This window comes from Bombus huntii, chromosome 7 (genome assembly GCF_024542735.1).
Source record: "Bombus huntii isolate Logan2020A chromosome 7, iyBomHunt1.1, whole genome shotgun sequence".
NCBI classification, from domain to species: Eukaryota; Metazoa; Arthropoda; class Insecta; order Hymenoptera; family Apidae; genus Bombus; species Bombus huntii.
The window spans coordinates 14617428-14638621 of NC_066244.1; the positions used below are offsets into that span (position 1 = coordinate 14617428).

Consider the following 21194-nt stretch of genomic DNA (forward strand, 5'->3'; position numbering starts at 1 on the left):
TATTTAATTGATCGATTTACAGAACGCAATAAAAAGGATAATCTTGTGATATTCTCATCGTCTTCGACTACATTTTCCATAAATTTCGACAAGATATGCGCTATAGACAGAGTTTCCTCTGGCTTTTCATCACAAATTAAATGGAGGGCGATTTGTCACGTGGCGATGAACGCTTGCTCCTATGCTCTCTCCAAGCATTTCGAGGAAGTCACGCTTGGCGCGATAATTATTTAGCGGAAAGACACGTGTATCGGCTAACGATCGTGCGAATTTCTCTCGTAATGCCTCGGTAAAACGACTGGTTCGATTCTTTTAGTTTCTCTAGACTGTAGACGACGTGCCAATGTCTACCGCTGCATCAAACCGCGTGTCTCATTGTTTCTATTTTTAAAGATCGCAGTTACGTGGTCCGCGTTCGAGCTAACTATTTATCAGAGGAAACGAGACCGATCGTTCTCTTGGTCTTCGAGGAATTTCACCTTTAGTATCGCGGTATTATGATTCGCTGATAATTAGCGTAGATATCGCGGAATACAGCATTATTTTACTGAAAAAAAAGGTTTTAACGCTTCTGTATGAGAAACGTGAGATTCGAATTAATTCGGGATTTAAAGATAATTTGGGTATTCAAAAGATGGTGTGATTAGTAGAAAATTTCGGGAAATTTCGTCTTTACTATCCTGCTACGTATGTACTGCGGTTTGTTGATAAATGTATATTTTTTTAGACTCCTTTTTACAAAGAGTCACTTCTTTACAGTGAATTTTGTATTATTTAATTTTTATTTTCATTCGTACGATAGCGGTTCGAAATTTTTAGAAGCAAATCAGCTCGAGCGTCTTATACTCTTTCTACAAGTGACAACAAGAGACTTTCTAACCTCAAACACGTGATATTTGTCATCATAATGTAGCGATAAAGATAATACGTTTTCGCGCATGAAGAAAGGAAGGTCAGGTTTCTGTATAGAAACGCTTCTGTTGAATTAGTGTCTTCGAATGTGAACTTGGAAGACAGGGTTAACATCCAATCTCAGCATGTATTAGGTTGTCCGTAAAGTTTCTTTCGTTTTATGAGGAAATAATGGACGCGTAACGTTCTTTGTTTTATATTATTTTATCGAATTACGTACGATCCATTTTGTTCTGTTGAGATAAATACCGCGGCATTTTACAGACTTGGTTTCACGTTTGTATAAAGGTGCACTGTTGTAAAAAACACGTTTGCGAAAGGAAGACTTTCCGGGCAACCTAATATATACATACGTATGTACGTATGTATCATATGTATGTATGTATCATAAAGATCAATTAGGTTCGGATCAGAAGAGCAAACAATTCTAAGAAAGAAAAAAAGAACGTCGACTTAATCGAATCAGAAGAAATTCCACATCCACGATACAAACACCGAATGATTCAATAAATGCTTCACAAAGCAAATGAAACTCGGCTAACAACGCAAGAAAAGAAGATAATCGAATAAAAAAGAAAGATAGAAAAAATCCGCTAACGCGGGATATTTAATCAAAGCGAAAGACGTTCCAAATGACGAAGACAAAAGGGTTGTAGAAACGGGAGCCATGATGGGCGTATTCGGCGTACAACCACAAAACGGAGGAGGAACGAAGAGAGAAAAAAGGGCCCCGATGAACTTTAGGTTTGGGCAACACCTTGGTCGAGGGAGAAGGATGAGAACTCGCTTACGTCACTCGAGCAACGTGGATCACACACAGGCCATAAAGGCGCGTTCGCACGGCGCCGAAGATGCGGCGCGGCGCGTCTATCCCGCTGACGCCGCCACCGCGTGCGAAGTAAACGATTTGTCGGAGAGGTCATTGAGCCTGATAGGGCGCGGCCGCCATCTTCCACAACGTTCAAACCACTTCCCGACGACTTTCGTGGCGACGCTCGCACCGCGTGCCCGACCAGAAACGATCCCCGTACGAGCTGCTCTTCGACAAAGATTGCTCTATTAACGCATCGTCGGTCAGCGTGTTCCAACGATACGACTGTGCACGTGATGCCGATGATTCTCTTCATTTTGGGTTCATTCCCATACGAACATCGCGCCATCTTGTCGGCGTTCACTTTGATTCTTTTATTCGAAACGCTGGCAGGCCAAAGCGGTTGACTCCACTTGATTGAAATTTCTTGAATTTGAAAAGCGCCGCAGCACTTCAATCGATGCATATCTTACGTAATCTCGTCAATTTTCTCCGTAATAGCTTTTCGTTTTCTGCGGATAACGATATGAAATCGTGTAAGATAAACGTTGGTCGGAGTGCTTTAGGGTTGATATTTTAAAGAATTTAGAAAAGTGGCAGGTACGCGACTCCTTTGAGAATTCGATTTACGGCAAAGTGCGTTGGCTCGCGACAATCTACTTTGAATATTTATCGTACAGTAGAAACGTAGGATGTTCGTATTGTATCGTTATATAAATTTATGTTCATTTATACGTCTTATTAGTATACATAGCGGGACACGATTTGTCGCGATTGTATCGATGAAATTTGAAAGCAATTTGAAATTGTACGTAGAATAAATTATCTATGTAGAATAAATTCCCTGCGAATATATTTTGCAGAAAATTAGACCTAAAGGTAGATAATTAGTGCCAAAGATGGTGCCTGAAAGTAGAACGAGTCTCGTCCTAGGTAATGAACAATTTGGTTCTTGACATATTTCGCTCACTTCTATGAAGCGCATTATCGCAATAAATATCTTCTAACTCCCATATACATTTCCACATTCGTTTCCGATTCTATCGGTATAATCGTCTCATCGATGTTTTACACAATCAAATTCGAAGATGGTATCTCACTGGGGGTAGCCATCCACGTGTTACTTACCGATTAAGTTAGAAAAATTTACCAAATGTCCAGCTGGACAAATTCTAAAGTATAAATTAAATAGTAAAAAAAAAAAAATCTATGTTTTACAAGGTCAATGCCAGTGTCTGAAAATGTTTCGTATAACTCGCAATAATATATTGGCAAACTCGAATCCGTTACACCTTTTACCTCGCAGCTTGATTTTCCTGCTAAATTTGCATAAAGATATCGTCGATCTGATCGTCGATCAAGAAACTACGTTGCTTCCACAAACGTGAAAGATCGATCGTGAAGCGAAAAAACGTTGGAATCAGCGAAGCGTAAAATACACCGTTTTGCTGCGGTGTATCAAATGGCAATTTGCAAACGATGCTGGAAAAGAGACGATCTGAAAGACGTATACCATCGATCTGAGTATTTATTTCCACGAACGAGAAGGAAGAATCGTGGTCCGAAAAAAAAAACGAGGAAGCAGCGAGGCATTTTACAATGGCGTATTAAACAGCAATTTCCAAACGACGCAAATGGGAACAACTTCGATGGCGGTAAATCTTCGGCAACGTTCGTGATTGAACACAAATGGCACCGTTATTCCACGGTATTATGTGTACGCACCAGCCAATCAATGGGACGCGCGCACCAATTGGCCGCGGGCTAAATGTCGTCCAATCGGTCGTATCAACTTCGTCGATTAATTCGAGAGAAACGCTTGAAAATCGCGTAATGGTCAAGAGAAGAAGAAAAGTGGATGTACCAAACGCGCAGGATAATTCGCCGCTTCGAGATTTATACCAAAAGTATTTGACGTTTTTGCTAACAGGACGTGGCTCTATTCCTAAAAATTTCGAATATTTCCTATCATCGAGACATTCTCTCTTCGATATCGACGATTTTGTTCTTACCTTTCGACCATTTTTTTTACGATAAATTTCATTGTTCTTTGTATCTGCAATTGTTTAGCCACGACGAGGCACGTGGATGGTGTTGGAACGAAAGTTTTCTTACAAAAGTCTCTGATATTCTCGACACTTTCAGCGGTGTTTATCATTGACGCGGTGTTAAACGTGCAACTTATCCATACACCATTTACGATTTCGTACTTCTTAAGTTAGATACGTCGTAGTCGGGCTGCCGAAAATACTATGTTACTTTAAGAATTGAACGTTAACGCTACAGGCAGCCTAAAGAGCGGTAAAATATGCTTTGGAATTTGGAGTGAGGGCAAACAGTGCAATAATCACGGAAAACAAAGTCACAGAATGTTTGAGAAAAATGAAAAATATAGTCTATCAAACGTGTACACAAAGTAAAATTATCGATCTCCTTATTTTAAACCAGCCCTCGGCTTTTCAACGATATGTACCTAAAAATAATCGACCGATAGGATAATAGCATTGGAGGAGGAGCGACTTGTTTGGAGTGTGGATAACAAATAGCCACGATTTAACGGGAACACTGGCCAAATCGACGAATGGCGTGGCAAATGGTTCAGGTGGAGTCGATAAAAATTCGCTACTGTGCCATTATTGGCCAACGATTACTCATCCAAGATATCGAATACCATCTGTAGAAGTCAATTCTCGATGAACCAATGCTCGTGGATCGTCCACGTGATCTTTGCGTCGTCGTTCACGCGGCCTCGATATATCGATCGTTCAATAAGAATATCGTCCAGAATAACGCAACTACAACGGAACCTCGAATCTCAAGGGAACAGTTTAAATCTTCGAGTTACGCTGGTTTTCACTTATCGAAGCTTTCAAGTAAGGCAGACTTAACGAACGAAAATTCAACTTGCACATGCAAATCATACAGATTTTGGCTTTCGGATGGTATCTACGGGAGGAACAAGCGCTAGACAAAAGACGATATGTATATACATAGTTTCCGTGGAAGAAAGAGAGGCAGACAGAGGATGGTACATGGTAACTTCGACTTACGGAGGACGAGGAGCTTCTCTGAATTCGAGTTACACATGTATAATAACGCGTACGAACGCGCAGAGAATAATTCCAGTTGCACGAAATTTATATTCCCACAGAGATTTTTACAGCGGAGTGCAAGCGAACGAACGAAATTCTAGTCTTATAGAGGTGTAGCGGCACATGAGTCAGAGGGCATTTCAAATCATGTTGTTGTTTTGAGTATCAAGACCGTTAGATTACAAGTAACGTAAGAACAAATAAACTCCGGGCAAAACAATGTCGCCGCTACATGCAACCATCGAATGAACACGAATTTGAATTTTCCGACTCTCCTCCGACCAGTATAAATAAACAGACGTGATCGCGTGCGACACAGTGTCGAACAGTTCATATCGAGTATGAACGAGTATTAACGAGCACCTTCGAGTATCTACGCGACGAACAATAACGAGTATTTATTCCGAATTTCATATTGTATCAACGACTCACTGTACGCATATTTATTTATTTCAGATATACTTGACGGACTGCGACAGCAATATTTCGCCCTCGTTATTTCGCGATACCTATTCACGACTAATTCTCCACAGAGGTTTTCGAATTTCGAGTTCTACCGTAATAACAAGAGAAGGGAGAAACCATTCAAAATCGTGCAATTCGGGTCATGGATGATTCAGTGGACGAGTCTCTTTATCAAGAAACAATGGGCTATTGGCTGCAAGTACGAGACGACGCGTTGCCACGATTATCCACATGGAAATATTTTCACCGAACGAGATTTAAACGGCGATAATAACGTTTGATGCTGCGTTATTCCGTTACGCAGATTGATGTGCGTGCCTCGTTGCTTTTTCAGCCACTCATTTTGGCTACTGTTTTTCGCTCTCGTAAATCACGTTTACGGAGATCCTTCGGACTTTTGATAGTTAACGTTTAAACATCATTTTCACGAAAGGGCGAGTCAAGTTGTTGCTTTTATCTTTCTGCCCATGCAGATAATCTATTATTGCTGTTGTTTGATTAGTAATTTTTACGCGTGTATTTTTCATATTTATAAATCGTATAGAGCAAATGTTTAGATAGTAAAGATTTAAGCATCATATTCGCGAATAGGCGAGTGAACTTGATATTATCAGAGCTTATTGTTTTTAGTTGTGTATTAGCTTTGACAAGTATTTTTAATTCCTATGAATCACATGGAAAAAGAAAGTGAATCAGACTGCTCTTATCGTTCCTTATAAGACAGACACTCGAGTTCCTGTTAATCAGAAAACAAATTTGCAAATTTAAAGAACGAAATGATTTCCCTATTTGCTGAATTATCGTTCTCTATCGTGTTCGCTAAATTCTTTAAAACGTTGCAGCAAATTGAAAGGGACGAGATACTGGAATGTGGGTGAAACGATAGTGTTACTTCCCTATCGAAAAGAGAAAACAATAATTACGTCACATTGTATTATCGTTTTACGTTGTAATAGCGTGAATGAATTTGACGCCACCCGGTTGCTCGTGATCAGCTTCTTCCACGAAATCAAACGTGTACCGTAACCTCTCGTTCCATTCGAGATTACGGACAAATTTGCGCTCTACATTAAGTATTAGCGCGATCCATCTTAATTAATCTACATTTTATTAATCTATATCCTAATTAGCCTTTATTTTAAGTAATCTATATTGTCTTTTAATTTTAGATTTAACACTTAACGAAGCATAAAACTAAAAATTCTTTTCTTTTGTTTCGGGATAGTTTCTTTGTTTCGGTAAATTTCCACGAATAAGGTCTTTAAAGTTCTTCTTAATTCCCTCTTTTATTAACGTGTTGCAACTTGGAGAGTACCGTAATAATTCAAAGGAAAGTAAGAAAACTAAATGAAGGTTAATCTAAAGCGCACGATACATGGAACGCATCAAGGTATAAACTACAATGAAACAACCGAGTAAATACAGCTACAGGGCCGGACCTTGTGCCATCGAATAGAGTTAATTACTCTTTTGTCGTGTGCCGTGTTTGAGAACTTCGCAAATACAGGCAACCATGCGTGCGTCTAAACGTGCTACGCTTAAAGATATTTGTATATAGTTCTACTTTGGCGCAATTAATTCAAAATTAGAACCTTACGAGCTTAACCAAACCAGATGACTGGTTTGGCATGAGATGACTGCCTGGCAATATTGGAGAACCTGCTATATTTTATTACCGTACGATTTATTCCAGATTTTAATTCCAGGAACAATTCATATTTATTCATCTTTTTCCCGTTTTCTAACGTAGATATAGCATAGTCTTTGCAATTTTTAATCCGCTTGTAACAATTTATATACTGAATTTTTATATGCTTAATAAATTATATTACAATAAACTGTTGTGTAATTAAATATCTTTTTTTTTTATTCCAACTGCTCATTAAATTTAGATATCCTATAAATGCTTTGTTTCTGTTATATTAATCTTTAACGCTTTTAGTGTTGCAATATCCCCTTATTTACTAGCTCGATGAAATATGCCATTAAACAATACAGCAAGGCCTCAATCTCACCAATACATGTACTAAGTCATAATGCGATCAATTTCTTCTCTTCCGCAAAACAATTTAATCACGTGGAGATAGAAATTATTACTATGATGAAAACAGAAAACAAGAAAGATTGTATACCATGCGAACAGAATATTAGAATATAGATACTATTATATTAAATATATATTGTTATTGTCATATTTTATATTTATTTCTATTCTTTCAATTATCAACGAGTTTGCAGCAACTTTTTCAGGACAGGTATATCTATACTCTTGTTTCAGAGATCTGAAGAAAAAGTCGTTGATTAAAAAAAAGATTAAAGAGTATTAGCCAATAAACAAATTCTGTGCAATTTATATACCACTACAGGCTCGTTCCCTAAGGCATTATTAGCATTTCAAACGGGAAAATCTCATTTAATTTTCATTTATCTATTTATCTATTTCTGCTCTCTTTTTTTTCTTTCCCCTTCTTCTTTCATTTTCTTTCTTCTTGCGATCTTCAGTCTGAGTAAACATAGAGCAATCACTAATATTATTCACCTATAAATCCTCTTCTAATCTTGTTTGCTGTATCGAAAGGATTCTCGCGAATTAATTAAATGATTAAGAAATTAAATTCCGCGGAACGGGTCGGTGTTGACGTATTTGAGAAAAAAGGTAAAAGGAAGATTTGTACAACAAGCTCGGTCTAAAATTTTCTATTGTACGCGGCGGAAACCGGACATTTTCGCAATCACGTCGGCGGTTCGCGTGTGCAAGTCGATTATTCGTCCGCGTTTCGCTGAAAAACGGAGAAACAGACGGAGTATCGCGATAACCGGCCGCAGCAGGAGATAAACGGAAGCAGAGAGAAAGAAGAGGCCGAGAGGAACAAGCGGGCGGATGACTTAGTGAACTGCATACGACGCGTGCTGTCTCCGATACAGTAACGTCATTCATCGTGGAATATGGGGAACGAACGAGTGGCTTATCTGTCCACAAGAACAATGTACACTTCGTACGCGTTTACAAAAGAACAAAAGAATTTTCTGCTCGAAAAAACAGACGGCAGAAATTCGGCGTGACATAGATTTGGCATTCGTTTCGAGGATTTGATTTACACCTATGCAGATGACGATTTAGAGGCAACTAAATGTCGCGTACCAAAAGCGTGACATTGTTTTCTCGGGAAACTATAAATATCAAAGTATCATCTTTGTTTAGAAGATTCAAAGCTGACATTTTTACACATGGTTAGTAATAGTTCGGAAATAAATAGATTTGTAAATAATGACACCTTAAAGTCAGTGTTCGGTTACAAAGAATCATAAAGAACGCTTTTTAAAAAAATAAAAACTATTAATAACATATCTATAACCTATTTCATTATATTCTACATAATATTATCGATAGTAATAGGAATTACACATTCTATCGATCTTAAAATGAATTAATAATAAATAACATTAAATTATAGTTAATTAACGTTTCATAGTTCCATGTTCTATTATCTTATCATTCGACGAAACGCATTCTTATAATATACGTTACATAAAATAATTCATTCAATATTTGCCCTAACAATAAAATTTATCAGTACTAATAACCAACAACACCACAAATTTCACACTGTGCCAATCTGAAGAAAAATAAACATTAAATTATAGCTACTTAACGTTTCATATTATTACACGTATATTACCTATCCAATAAAATATGTCCTGTAACCTCCATTACATGCCAATCTATAAAACCGCACATTAACCTAGCCAATATTCCAAAGGCAACAATAGCAATACAAATTATACACTTCAACAAGCTGAAGAAAAACAAAGAGAGTCCCTTTTGTCGATTAACAAACAAAATTGACGACAAGAATACGGAAAATAGTCTAGGACCAGTTGTTCATTCGCGTGGGGTAAATATTTACTTGGAAGCAAATCGGTGAAGAGCACGAGCGCGTTGCGGCCTCGATCCATCGAGGGCGGTAGAATCGATTGAATGGCCGTCGCTGAAACGACGAATCCTTCCCACCGACACGGTCCACTCTTCGTCACAAATAGAGTTTCTCAGGGAATCGGTTTCAAATCGGTAAATATTTTTCTACGTTCATTAAGGGTTATATCGTTCGATGATTACCATGTGTCAATTATTAACCTTTGACAGTGTCATAATGAAATAACTAAGAATTCAGAATAACGGATTTAAAAATAAAACTGTATTCCTGAGGTTAGATAGAAAAAACTATGTACTTTCAACTTTTTAGAAAATAAATATTAATAATTGTATAACGTATAACGATATCTAATCCTTCGTAGATAATTGATTGTATAATGTGTAACAGAGCATTTCACAATAAGTATCGTAGAATTTTTTAGATTCTTTGAGATTTTCTTCTCATGAGCTACACTACCGAATGGTCAACGTGAAGAAATAATACATATACATATACAAGCATGATCTTTTGGGCTTCTAAATATCAAGTTACGTTTCTGATATACGGAGCCGGTCTGACTGTCGATATCATTTGTAAACTCGTGTAAATTAGTCCATCAGAGAAGAGAATTCTTTTGTATCTTTCGAGTGACTGGCAAGATGCCACAGGATCTAAGAGCGAAATTTTTTTTGTCGAGTTAGTACTCAAGTTGAGAGTATCTCGTTTAAATTGTGGCGAATGAAGTCTCGTTTCGATTGTGGATGACTAAACGTTCGGATTTTACATCTAAAGAGTAATTTTTGTTTGAAATAGGAATAAAAAAACTTGTTTCAACTAATTTAATATTTTTATTTCAAAAGTATTTTAATCATTTCCCTAGGTGTATGATATATATAACTTTCTATATATTAAGTATTATATTTGTACTCTTGTAGGCTATTAATTGAACAATGTATTTGTTTTCAGTAAAACCAGTTTGATATTTTAGAACATTGTGTCTTCTTTACGAGACCATCCGAAATTCCAGGTATGTACCTACTATTAATAGGAAAATAAAAAAATTGGCTATGCCAATTGATCGAATTCTTGTTTGCCTTGTCGAGTACGAGAGCATTCTACTATAAGTTCAAGAACAGCATTTGAAAGACTCTTTTGTTTCACATGTTATTTCATTCTGCGTCAATGGCCACATACAATGTTTAAATATCTTATTTGAACTTCCTTGTTATAGGAATATATATTTTGGTCTACATTTGTGCATACATTATTCTACTGCAAATATAATTATTTAAACATTCAACTTCAACAACTGATAGTCAAATGAAATTTTAATTCAACTAAATCTGTGACCCTTCTTATTACAGAAATAGCAGTTCAGATGTCTTTCAAGTATTCTTTAAAAATAGTCTGTACCTAGTGTGTGATATAACAACTAATTTTTCAAGTCCAACTTTATCACAAATGAAATCTCCAACGCAATTTCGTCATTCCTATCTTCCATGTTATTTTGAGCCATAAAATCTCGCTGACTTCAATTGTACCACGAATTTAACATCTAACGGTGGATGTGCTCCTCCTTTTTGTGTTAATTATTTTGGCCACAGTGGCCGTGTTACTGCGTGTCGGAATTTCGTAATGCTACCTATGAAGTTACACCCGTAGCCAAGAACAAAGACGCAGTCCTACGTGAAAACGCGAGAACGATACTCGAAACGAAACAGCCGTCGCACACCGACTGCCACATCTGAATTCATTTCGCACATCCGCGCCACGAAAGTAGTACGTGTCGGGTCTAAAGTTCAGCCGAACGTACAAGCTCCTACCGGCCGTGAATCACGAAAAACCGTCGGGGCTCATCGTTAGGTGACGCGACGCCCGTATGCTCGTGTGCGATAAAAATTGTCCAACGAATCAAGCAAGGCGAACGAAGTTGCGAAACCTATAGATCACGAGTAAGTAAAAAATACTTTTTCGCTGGACGAAAGCGTCCGCCGATATACGTTAACACGTTGTCTGCCACGGTGGTTTTCGATGATTATTTACATGTTTTAAAAATTTGCTAAATTTATTAGAAATTTGTCCAGTTTTTTTACTAAATTTTTACTACATTTTGTTAGAGTGATTAAAACAAGACAAATTTCAGGGACTAAGAAATTGTTGACTTTAAATCGATAAAAAAAAATAATGCGAATGATTTAGATAACATTATCAGAGAAAAAAATGCATAGGTCCAATATAATACTTTGCAAAAATTACACATTACCGTTCAGCATATTTCAATCTATTGCGGCTCCCGGGACAAAATGCATAAAATTCGCGTGCCAGTCAATGTGTTAAGGTTAAGATGCACGCGTGTCCGAGATTCGGCGTCCAACGCTTTCCTTTGATGACGCGTTCCTCGAATTATTTACAACAATCTCTCGGAAGTTATCCATTAAACAATAGGCTCAACGCGGAATTTTTATTGGGAAATAAATTGTGTGATTTATCGGTGTTGACCTTTTAAGGAGTATTACTTTTCTCGCCAGCTAAAATCACGTGTGTGGGTAATGTAAAAATATATTCTAGTTGATAGAGTGTTATTCTTTTTAGTTATTGTGAGTTAATTTGAAGCATAGAAAACAGAATTCGATAATGTAAATTGATAAACAGAAATTACGAATGAAATGTTGCGTTAACGCAACGTCGGACCTTAATGACTTAATATGAAAATATATACCTGGTTTCATGAATATTATGCTTTTCGACTACTATAAATTAATTTAAACCCATCATTATCCTCGGGCTATATTCCATAATTAATTAGTTAATTTATTAGATGAAAATTCTATTCCAATGAACATTTTTCAATGTAGTTAGTTTTTAAACATTTGGTTCCAATATTCATTATATGCACGTATTTAGATCGTACTACTTTCTATGTATTACACACTATCCTTATTGGTAAGGTTGTACAAAAAAGGATAAATTATTTTTACTACAAAGAACACATTATTATGTTCTATTTAATAATCTGTATACTAGAATTTTGTCTTTTTCACAAATATTTATATCGCTATATTTTGTCTTTTTCTATTAAGACGCACATGTGTCGCAACGTTATCGAGTGACAAATTTCGTAAGGTCTAAATATAGAATATAATTACGTTATATGATAAAGATCTAAATTTACCACGTTAGAGAATATATCGAATTTTTTCAATTTATGTAAAGATTCCTATTACGATTTACAGATATACGCCATCGTATCCACCGGTCCACAAAAAATAGGTGATATTTTCATGAATATAGTGCGCATGCGTGGAATGCACGCGTATGTTAAACACAATGCGTATTCGTCTATGTCCGCACGCGCGCGGACACAGTCGTATTTATGAAGCACACGCAGAAATCACATGTGTGTAAATATTTTTCGAACTTTATGGATCCTTAAACGAAAAACTCTGTCATTGAGAGAAAATCAATAAAACACAATCTCTGAAACACAAACGTCAACAACATCGTGAAGTACACGGAATGTTACGTTTCCAAATGTAATCATACGATCAAAGTACATTTAACCATCACTCACCATAGAAATATAGAAAACGATATTATGAGCGTAAAACTATCTTTTGTATGCATAAAATTCTGACTTATGTTAACATTTTTTGCAGATCTATGTATTTTACAGAGTAATAACAAGGTACATATTCAAATCATAACAGGTTAAGTGCCATGCTTACAAGTGACCGCCATTGCCAAAATTAATTGAAGTATTCGGGTGAAAGAAACAGTCATATTCGTAACATTTGTAATACTTTTAATGTTATAATACCAATGTAAAGTATTAAATGCATCATAAAACATTTAAACAATCTTATTCTTTTATACAATTACATCCAATGCTATGTACAGTAACAATATACACAAAACGTAACAAAGTGTAATATAACAATGTAATATAAAATTTTAGTCAACATGTTAGTACCTAACAATGTTCAGAATTTATTTAAATATTAATGATACCGTAATGACATATACGCAACTGTTAAGAATGCGAGCCGCGAAGAACAACAGGCGTTTCACACGCACACGTACGTAGATTACAAAAAAATATGAGCTTACCTTTGAACGTATTGCGGACGAGAGTCATGCTCATATTCGCGTGAGCGCGAGCCAGTGCTCCCCGAGGTACGTCTTGCGTTTCTTCGACAATTCCGCCAGGTTGAATGCTTCGGTAGCAGCAGCGCGTCTTGCGATCCCGCTCAAGAGTTCGTCCAGCGTGATCTGTGACGTTTCAAGGTACAGCGGCGACACATGGTTGTACCCTTCCTCCCCGTTTCTCCGTTGAGTCGTTCGATAAATAACGTACTGCCAGTACAAAGCAACGATAATCGGCTGTTCTAGTGTCGAGGAGCATAGAGATACGAAACAGAGGCTTCAACGTCCGTTCGTGCAAGAGTTTAATCGGACGACGGAGAAAACTGGACAGGACTTCGTCACGACTACTCCAAGTGTTATTGTTATTTCACATCCACCAACGTTCTAGTGCACGGCTGTTCAGTATCATTTCTTATTCTATCTTTCGTTTGCTTTTAGGTTACGTACGATGGTAACAAGGCTGCTTCGTACGTATATGAAGGATCGAGCGAGTATCACCTTTGCGTTTTGATCATAGATGATTGATTTTCGAGTCTGGATATCCACAAGGTGGTGAAGAGCTCAGACAGTGGGACCAGAACCAACGACCAGCACTTACCGCGGCCGCGATCATTAAAAAGCAGCCGTGTCACTCGCGCGCACAACGAGTTCAACGAAACACGGGAATGTTGATCACGTTTCTTCTCTTCGATGTGAAATAGACGAACGAAGTCAAGTGTTTGGATACGCGAGGGAGACAGAAAAGGAGCAATAGAGTGATAACAGGGACAGAGAGGTGAGAGGTGGTGAAAGGAGAGCGGCTCGAGAGACGAGAGAAAGAGAGAGGTTATGTGCAGACGACGACAGGAGAAATTCCAGCGGGCGGCAGCGCTGAGGTCCACGGATAGTTCGTCCGTTCCTTCGTTCCCCTCGTCCGATAAGTGATGATTCCACGACGATGATTCGAGAGGACCGATTGGGTGGGACGCGTTTTAGCCTCGTTGGATCTTCGACGTCCGTTTCATCGTGTATATGCCACAGACCAATGATTACGAGTGTATCTTAAGAACTTGGAGGATTTCTTCGGACGAGGAACAACGAACGGGGTAATTAAATTTCGTTTATTATTTTATGTCCCAAGGTATAGCCTGCTTTATCGCATGTATATTCATTCGATCTCATGCTTTGCGTCTTAAAGACGGTGTTTGATTCGCAACCACTCAAAGAATCTTCTTTCGATGATATCGTTTCGTGTCTGGACCGCTTCTTCTTGCTCGCTGTTTGAAGGATCGCTCGATGTCTCGAACGAATCCGTGAGTATATTGAGGAACGAATTTAAGATATGGGTGTGATGCACTGTTACGACTTCCTAATTAATCACACTATATATCACTCTCTCTTTAACGAACTAGGATAAATGAAAAGAACGTTGAAAAACGGATAGGAAGACAGCGCGCACCGGTTATATCCCTGGAAACGATTCGTGCGGAAAGCGATACGCTGTTCTTCTTCTGCCACCTCCTCCTCCACCGCCTTCTCCTTTTCTACCGATTCTTTTCATTCGCGTACGCATACGTTTTCCCACGCACCGAGGCAAAAAACCACACACTTACGGAGACTGACTGGAGGGAAAGAATAGCGGGAAAAAGATGGAGAGAAGAAAGGAACGAGGGAAGAGCGCGACGGTGATCGGGAGTTGATGCTAGGGCATCGCAGAGAGCGGGCAAGGCAGAAATGTCGGTGTTACTACCAGCTTGGAGTAGCAAGCACCGGTAAAACACGGTCCTAACTAACACACATGGAGACAGATTGGGGACTGCTGCTTCGGAGTTTACTATAGGATGGGACGGATGGTGATGGCGGCCGTAGCAGAGCAGCCACCGCCCCCATGCTTCTTCTCTCTCTCTTCGTCTCCCTTGTCTTGTTCGACCGCCACCCCCACCACCGTTTCTCACTGCTATTTCCCTCCACTCTCTACTTCTCCCCGTAACCGTTCCAACCGTTCTCCTATTCTCCCCTCTATGCGTTATGATGGACACGCTGGAACTCCCCTCTTCAACATCCAACTTACCCCCTTTCTCTCCCACTTCTCTTGCACGCTTCTCTCTACATTTCCTCCTCTTCCTCTTACTCTTCACATACAGGTCTCTGCTATAGCTTTCCCTGGGCTACGAGATGTTATCCTCGAGCGATTCGTGCGTACTATACATATATTCGTCTACCCGTGTCGTCGCCACATCCCCTACCTGCGTCGCATCTCGACGTGTGCGTTGGCCGCAATCAAGGTCAGGAGCGTAACCGGCTAGCTATGGCACCCCGCTCTATCGATTCTATATACCACGGTTTCATTACGATGACGACGTCGACGACGATACAAAGGTGGTAGCCAGAGGGAACTTATACTTATGTAGTCGAGCAGTATTGTTTTCACTAATATAGCGGTTTATGGATCGCGGTGGTGTTCCGTTATCGTGGCGCATTCGTTCACCGGAAACCTGGTATCTTTTGGCTCATTGGCTCACAGATGTGATTACCTCGTTATTTATCTGCTGAAAGGAAGGATGCGTGTTGCGCCGATATTGTATTTACTTTTATATAGCTTCCTCTTCACGTGTTCTATGCGCATCCTCCAAGATACTTCGCTGAAATACCAGTCGAATGGGGGTGTGTAAATCTACGAGAATGTTGCTATCAAGTATATTCACGTCCAATAAATTTTCGTAGCAATTTCGTAAAGGAAAACAGTTTTCGTGTAAGACGAAGGTGATGAAACGAAAAGACGTTAGAAAGATGAATTAGTTTCTTCTTGAATTTTTTTGAGGTCGTTTGTCAAGTCAATTTGTCAATTGAAAAATTCAATATCGTTTCGTGATGTTTATACATATCACGAGATATTTTGCAATCACGGCTCGAATACCTCGGACTCTCCCGGAGGGGAAACGAGATAACATTCGGTAGCGCGTGCGGTTATCTTCGTCGATTCCCTTGACTTTTCACCGCCGTGAGGTATGTAAATACGTTTTAAAGTAGACAAGAAGCTCTTATTCGCGATGCAATCTACGTAACAACGTCGCATCGGTATCAACGAAATTTTCCATTCTCTCCTCTTCCTAGCAAGAATAGTTCAACAATAAACAATTCTATCATCACGAAAATATATACAGTGGCTAAGAAAAGTATTTGTATATATATACCCTTATTTCATGACGTATCTTTTTATCAGGTACGTATTAAATTTTCATACTCATATGAGAATATTTATTACTAGATAGATGATGCAAAATTTAATATACTTGGATCTAATTAATTATCACGCAGATGCAATGATGCAAATTGCAAATTTTTTATAGTCACCGTACATCTAATTTAATACATATCGTCTAATAAAGGAATCGCGAGTATCACCTTCAGTTCATATACTAACAACGTTAAAAACATATTAAGTTGATTATTAGCCAATAATAATCGATTTGAAATGGAGATCGGTAAGACTTATATCCAGCAGTTTCTAACTTCGTTTCCAGACCACGGTTTCCTTCGAATAAACGTCAGATAAACGTGCGCGCACCGCAAGAAAGAGAGAACGCAGGAAAGCGAAGTTAACCCGCAGGCTTGGTCGAGCTACAAGGTAGCTTATCGTCGGCAACTACGATATTGATGGCTAATGTGTACGTACAGCCGCGACGAAAGCAGAGACGGCAAGCAGTGGCGGCAGTGTCCGATACTATTATTAGTGTGCAGCTGCCTGCGAATTACTGAATGAAAGGGAAGGACCGCTTCGAAACAATATCCGAAAGAGACGGGAGGCACGCTGCATCGTTTAAAGCGACAGCCATCCGACGATTATTTAGAGTCAGATTTACGCGTGTACATCTATGTATGCGTACGCCATCGAACGAAAGCGTCGCGCGTAGTCGTCATGAATCGATTGATTTGTAAATTAATGTATATTCCTTCGTACTTGGATTCAATCAAACCTTGAATATTACATGAATCGATCAACATGAAAATTTAATACTGAACTTATTGTCCAATGGAGCAAGGTAAGAACGACCGTAATATATTATTTTGAAAGTCATCTATCACACGTTCGAGTATACGTATCAGGTTACGAGAGAAGTATGGACAATTATTTAGCGTCACGTTGATTGTTTGCTTTGAATATCAGCGAAAGACTGGACTGAATTTTCTCTGATGAGTATAAACGTTGATTCACATACGAGTAGGGAATTGTTCATGAAACTAATTTGTGAGATAGTCATACGTTTATTTCAGTCCTGAGCCACATAGAAGAACAAACATATTGTACATATGTACTTACGTGTTATTACGTACTTCACATTTGAGACGATTGGAACTGTATCAGGAAAATCTTCTGAATAAACAGTTCCTTTTTTGACTCTTATATATACATTTTCTTACACATTTTTGTATTAAGAAAATTTATTGCAATATTTGAAATTTATCTCTTTCCTGAGGTATTTTTAATAAAATGATAAATTTTTAAAATGAAAGCTATGTGATAAACTTTATATAAAAATTTATGACGTTAGGCTTAAAAAAGATGAAGATATAGCATATGACAGAAGAACACAAATGAAAAGGGATCATCGTACACAATTTTCTTGTGTTCAAGTGTTAAACGAGAAGCGTCGGACTGTGGTCGTTTAAAGCCGGACTTATATACCAGCGAAAGCATAGCCGGACCATCTCCATTCAACGAGTACTGGCAATTAGAGCCAATAGTTGCCGACCCCTTCTCCCAAAGGTCTTGTCTCGAGGTGTTGAATTTCTTGGTATCTCACCAGTTGAACCATCATCGTTCTACCAGCATTTCAACAGAACGCTCCAAATCGTAAAAACCTCTTTCGATTATCTATACGACCCCCGAAATTCCAAAACCAATGAAATTACCCTCCACTCTTTTAAAAACAACGAAACTTCTCAATGTACCTCTCAAAAAATTTCCAGTATTATTAATATATAGTAACTACAAGAAGTATTCGCATACTACTTAATGATGTACAAACATACTAAATTTCGTATCATTTTATATGAATTTCATATACTATGAAAATGAAATGGGATAGAATCTGATAAAAAAAAACCGTTTCATTCATGCTCGTTGTAGCTACTGTAATCATGACAGTCGTCGTGTTTCATTACTAGACTGCAGATTTGTACGTAAATTCATATTTTTATAAACTTAATTAAACAAACGGAATCTAAGCAGAATATCATTACAAGGACTATAGTTCGCGTATTTTACATATTCTTGCATATTATATACATTTTTACGATTTTAAGTTTTCTATAGATGCATAAAAATCCGCAGTCTACTGATTGCAGTGCAAAGAAATTTCAAAATATTTTATACAACTCGTGCAATATTGTATAAAAGTTTACCATGTTAGGTATTCAAATACGTTCACGAGCCACTATATATAACGTTTGTAGCATGTTAAAAGCCCTTAATCAAGGATTCCAAAGGGGTCGTTAGTGCTTCAGTGATAAGAAACGTGCCTAAGGATGAAATCTCCTTCGGTGGATACGGTACTGCGCGATCTCCGGCGTGGCGGGTCCAGCAATGACGCGGAGATCACCGAGCGTATCCGAATTCGGCCGACTTTAATCGAGTGGGAGTCGAGCATGGTGCGTGGTGGGGAGTTTGTCTTCTCGCGGAGGGGAATTCCCCGATGCCGGTGCGGTGTGGTGACCACACCGTGTCCCTTTTTGTTGCCGCCCATTAGGCGCCACCACGGCGTGATTCGCAACCGTGTTTCTTTATCTTCGCCGTAGCCAGGCTAGACTCTGCGAACGCGACCGACTGCACGCGTTCTTGCCTATCTTTCCACCCTGTCTCTTTTTTCTGTCCTTCTCTTCCTCCCTTTGGACAATAGCAGAGTGATTCACCGTAGGTACGATGTTTCCGATCTCTGTGTAGTATATGCGCGCAGATAAGTTGCCGCGTGCCACGTTTCGAGTTCCGTCTCTCCCCACGCGTTATGATCACGTTTCGACTTTTGAATCGTAGAGAAAGATACAGATACACTTCTCTTGGAAGGATTTAGTGGTGGAGAAAAATCTTCCTTATTGGGAACTGGGATGGTTTATATGGAAATGTTTTAGAGGGTATTTCCGTTTCGTGTTGTTTCGAAAAGATTTATTCCTGGAGTATACTTTCCCCTCTATTGGATTGTTCGAAAGGTTCGTTTCGTTTTATTATGAATTTATATCAGATAATATAATGTTTGATTCGTAATGAAAATTTGTTAATGAAACAGGTTCCTTTCTTTTTTTTTCAGTAAGACCTCGTACGTTCAAGGAATTCTGAAAGTTAACTGGAACGTTCTCGTGTTTGAAAAACATTTACAAGAAATTAATCGAACAACGTAATCGTATTCTAGAATCTAAAAGACTCGTAAAGCTACAGGTGACGAAAATTCTACTTAAATTTTAAATCTTTCTTAACTTCCGTTACAAACTTTCCAAACAACGCAATATATAGTGATATATGGCTTCATTTTTTAAATGGTACTTGAGATCTTGGAGGGTTTATCTCGCTTATCTCGTCTCAAAGATTGATACCTTTTAAGTGTACAGTATAGTTGAACGCTTTTATCTCGAGCTATATATTAATCAGCGATGATGGAAGGAATAAACGTCTAACGAGGGTTCGACTTCTTTTTCTCCTTGGTCCGTTCCAATTGGAGGTAACCATTTTTTCCACTTGTCTTTTTACGAGTTCATTCAGCCACGTTCCAGGGTTTTATATAATGAAAAACTGGACCAGATTTTTATCTTCCGTGGACGAGATGGGGTAACTACGCGGTGTGGAATAACTGGATGGAAAGGCCAGTCGACGCTTATTGTTCCAGGGATCATCGGTCAATTGTGTTTTACCAAAGATTGCGCTTTCTTCTTATCCAGATAACGCGCGGTTTTATACCACCGTCTTTCACGGATGACCGATGGCGTTGGCTCGCCTCATTGCTTTTTCGTTCGATACATCGATGAGTTCATTGCGACCGACTGAATTTTTCTATGATTCATGCCATGCCAACTAAGCTGATCATGAATTCTAAACTCTTCTCGAGAAATGTAATCTATAGTTTCTAACCATCGGTAGCCATATAATCGTCAATGAGATCAGAATGGAATTGGTCGGAGATCGAATTAAAATATTAGTATTAATAAATTCTATTTTCATAAAACCATTTTTCATTGAGAATTTATCGTACTTTCGTCTTGTTTTTAATTCTTATTAACGATAAGAAATTGAACTATGGCAAGTTATCCCTCATTGTTAAGATATTAATTGATAATTGTTACTATCTTTCCCTATTAGAGTTTTATTTTGTTTTCAATTAATTCTTTCAATGTTTGTCGTTAGAACTGAGATTATGGAAATCGGGATTACGAAAAGTTAATTTATTGTGTCTATTTTTCTTGTAGCACCGTAAAGAAAAGCGAAGGGTGACTTATCGTTGTGCCACGAAATCGATGTTCTTTATCGCTTCTCCTGGAAAGCGTAAGTTTTTTCCTTTGGACTGCTCAAATTTCACCGTATCTTACAACCTTTAGCCTGGCCACCTATACAAAACGAAACGTAAACGCCAAGGTTCGACAATTTGTTAGAACGAATGGGGACTGGCGGTTGCATATATGTGTACTTGTGTACAGGCTGATTCATTTGTCTGTCTAACAAAGTTTGCATATACTCGATCTTGCAGGCTGTGTAATTTCCAGAAGAGATAATTAAAACGGATTCTTCCTTCCTAACTTTGTCTCTGTTAGCCGATTCTTGATTCTTAATTGAGTTAAATTCTATAAATTCTACGTCATTTAGTGACAACACCCAACAGATCTCACAAAGGA

General features: G+C 38.3%; 1 protein-coding gene and 1 long non-coding RNA gene across 8 annotated transcripts in view; one reads left to right on the top strand and one right to left on the bottom strand.

Moving 5' to 3' along the window:
• Positions 1 to 13769, bottom strand: part of LOC126867438 (zinc finger protein 1) — a 35383-nt gene extending 21614 nt beyond the window's left edge. Inside the window, exon 1 of the mRNA XM_050621879.1 lies at positions 13302 to 13769. Coding sequence (XP_050477836.1) covers positions 13302 to 13335 — 34 coding nt within the window. The 5' untranslated portion in view covers positions 13336 to 13769. The remainder of the gene's footprint in view (positions 1 to 13301) is intronic.
• The window catches only part of LOC126867454 (uncharacterized), a 29023-nt gene extending 7924 nt beyond the window's left edge, over positions 1 to 21099 (top strand). The window contains exons 1-5 of one of the 7 annotated variants that reach the window (XR_007690310.1): positions 8744 to 9349; positions 9627 to 11146; positions 13776 to 17794; positions 17870 to 19523; positions 19622 to 21099. This is a non-coding gene — a long non-coding RNA (uncharacterized LOC126867454). Of the gene's footprint in view, positions 1 to 8743; positions 9350 to 9626; positions 11147 to 12427; positions 12745 to 12850; positions 13172 to 13775; positions 17795 to 17869; positions 19524 to 19621 lie in introns of those variants that run through there. The other 6 variants (XR_007690309.1, XR_007690304.1, XR_007690307.1 and 3 more) reach the window with 6 other exon arrangements.
• Positions 21100 to 21194: the final 95 nt, after the last annotated feature.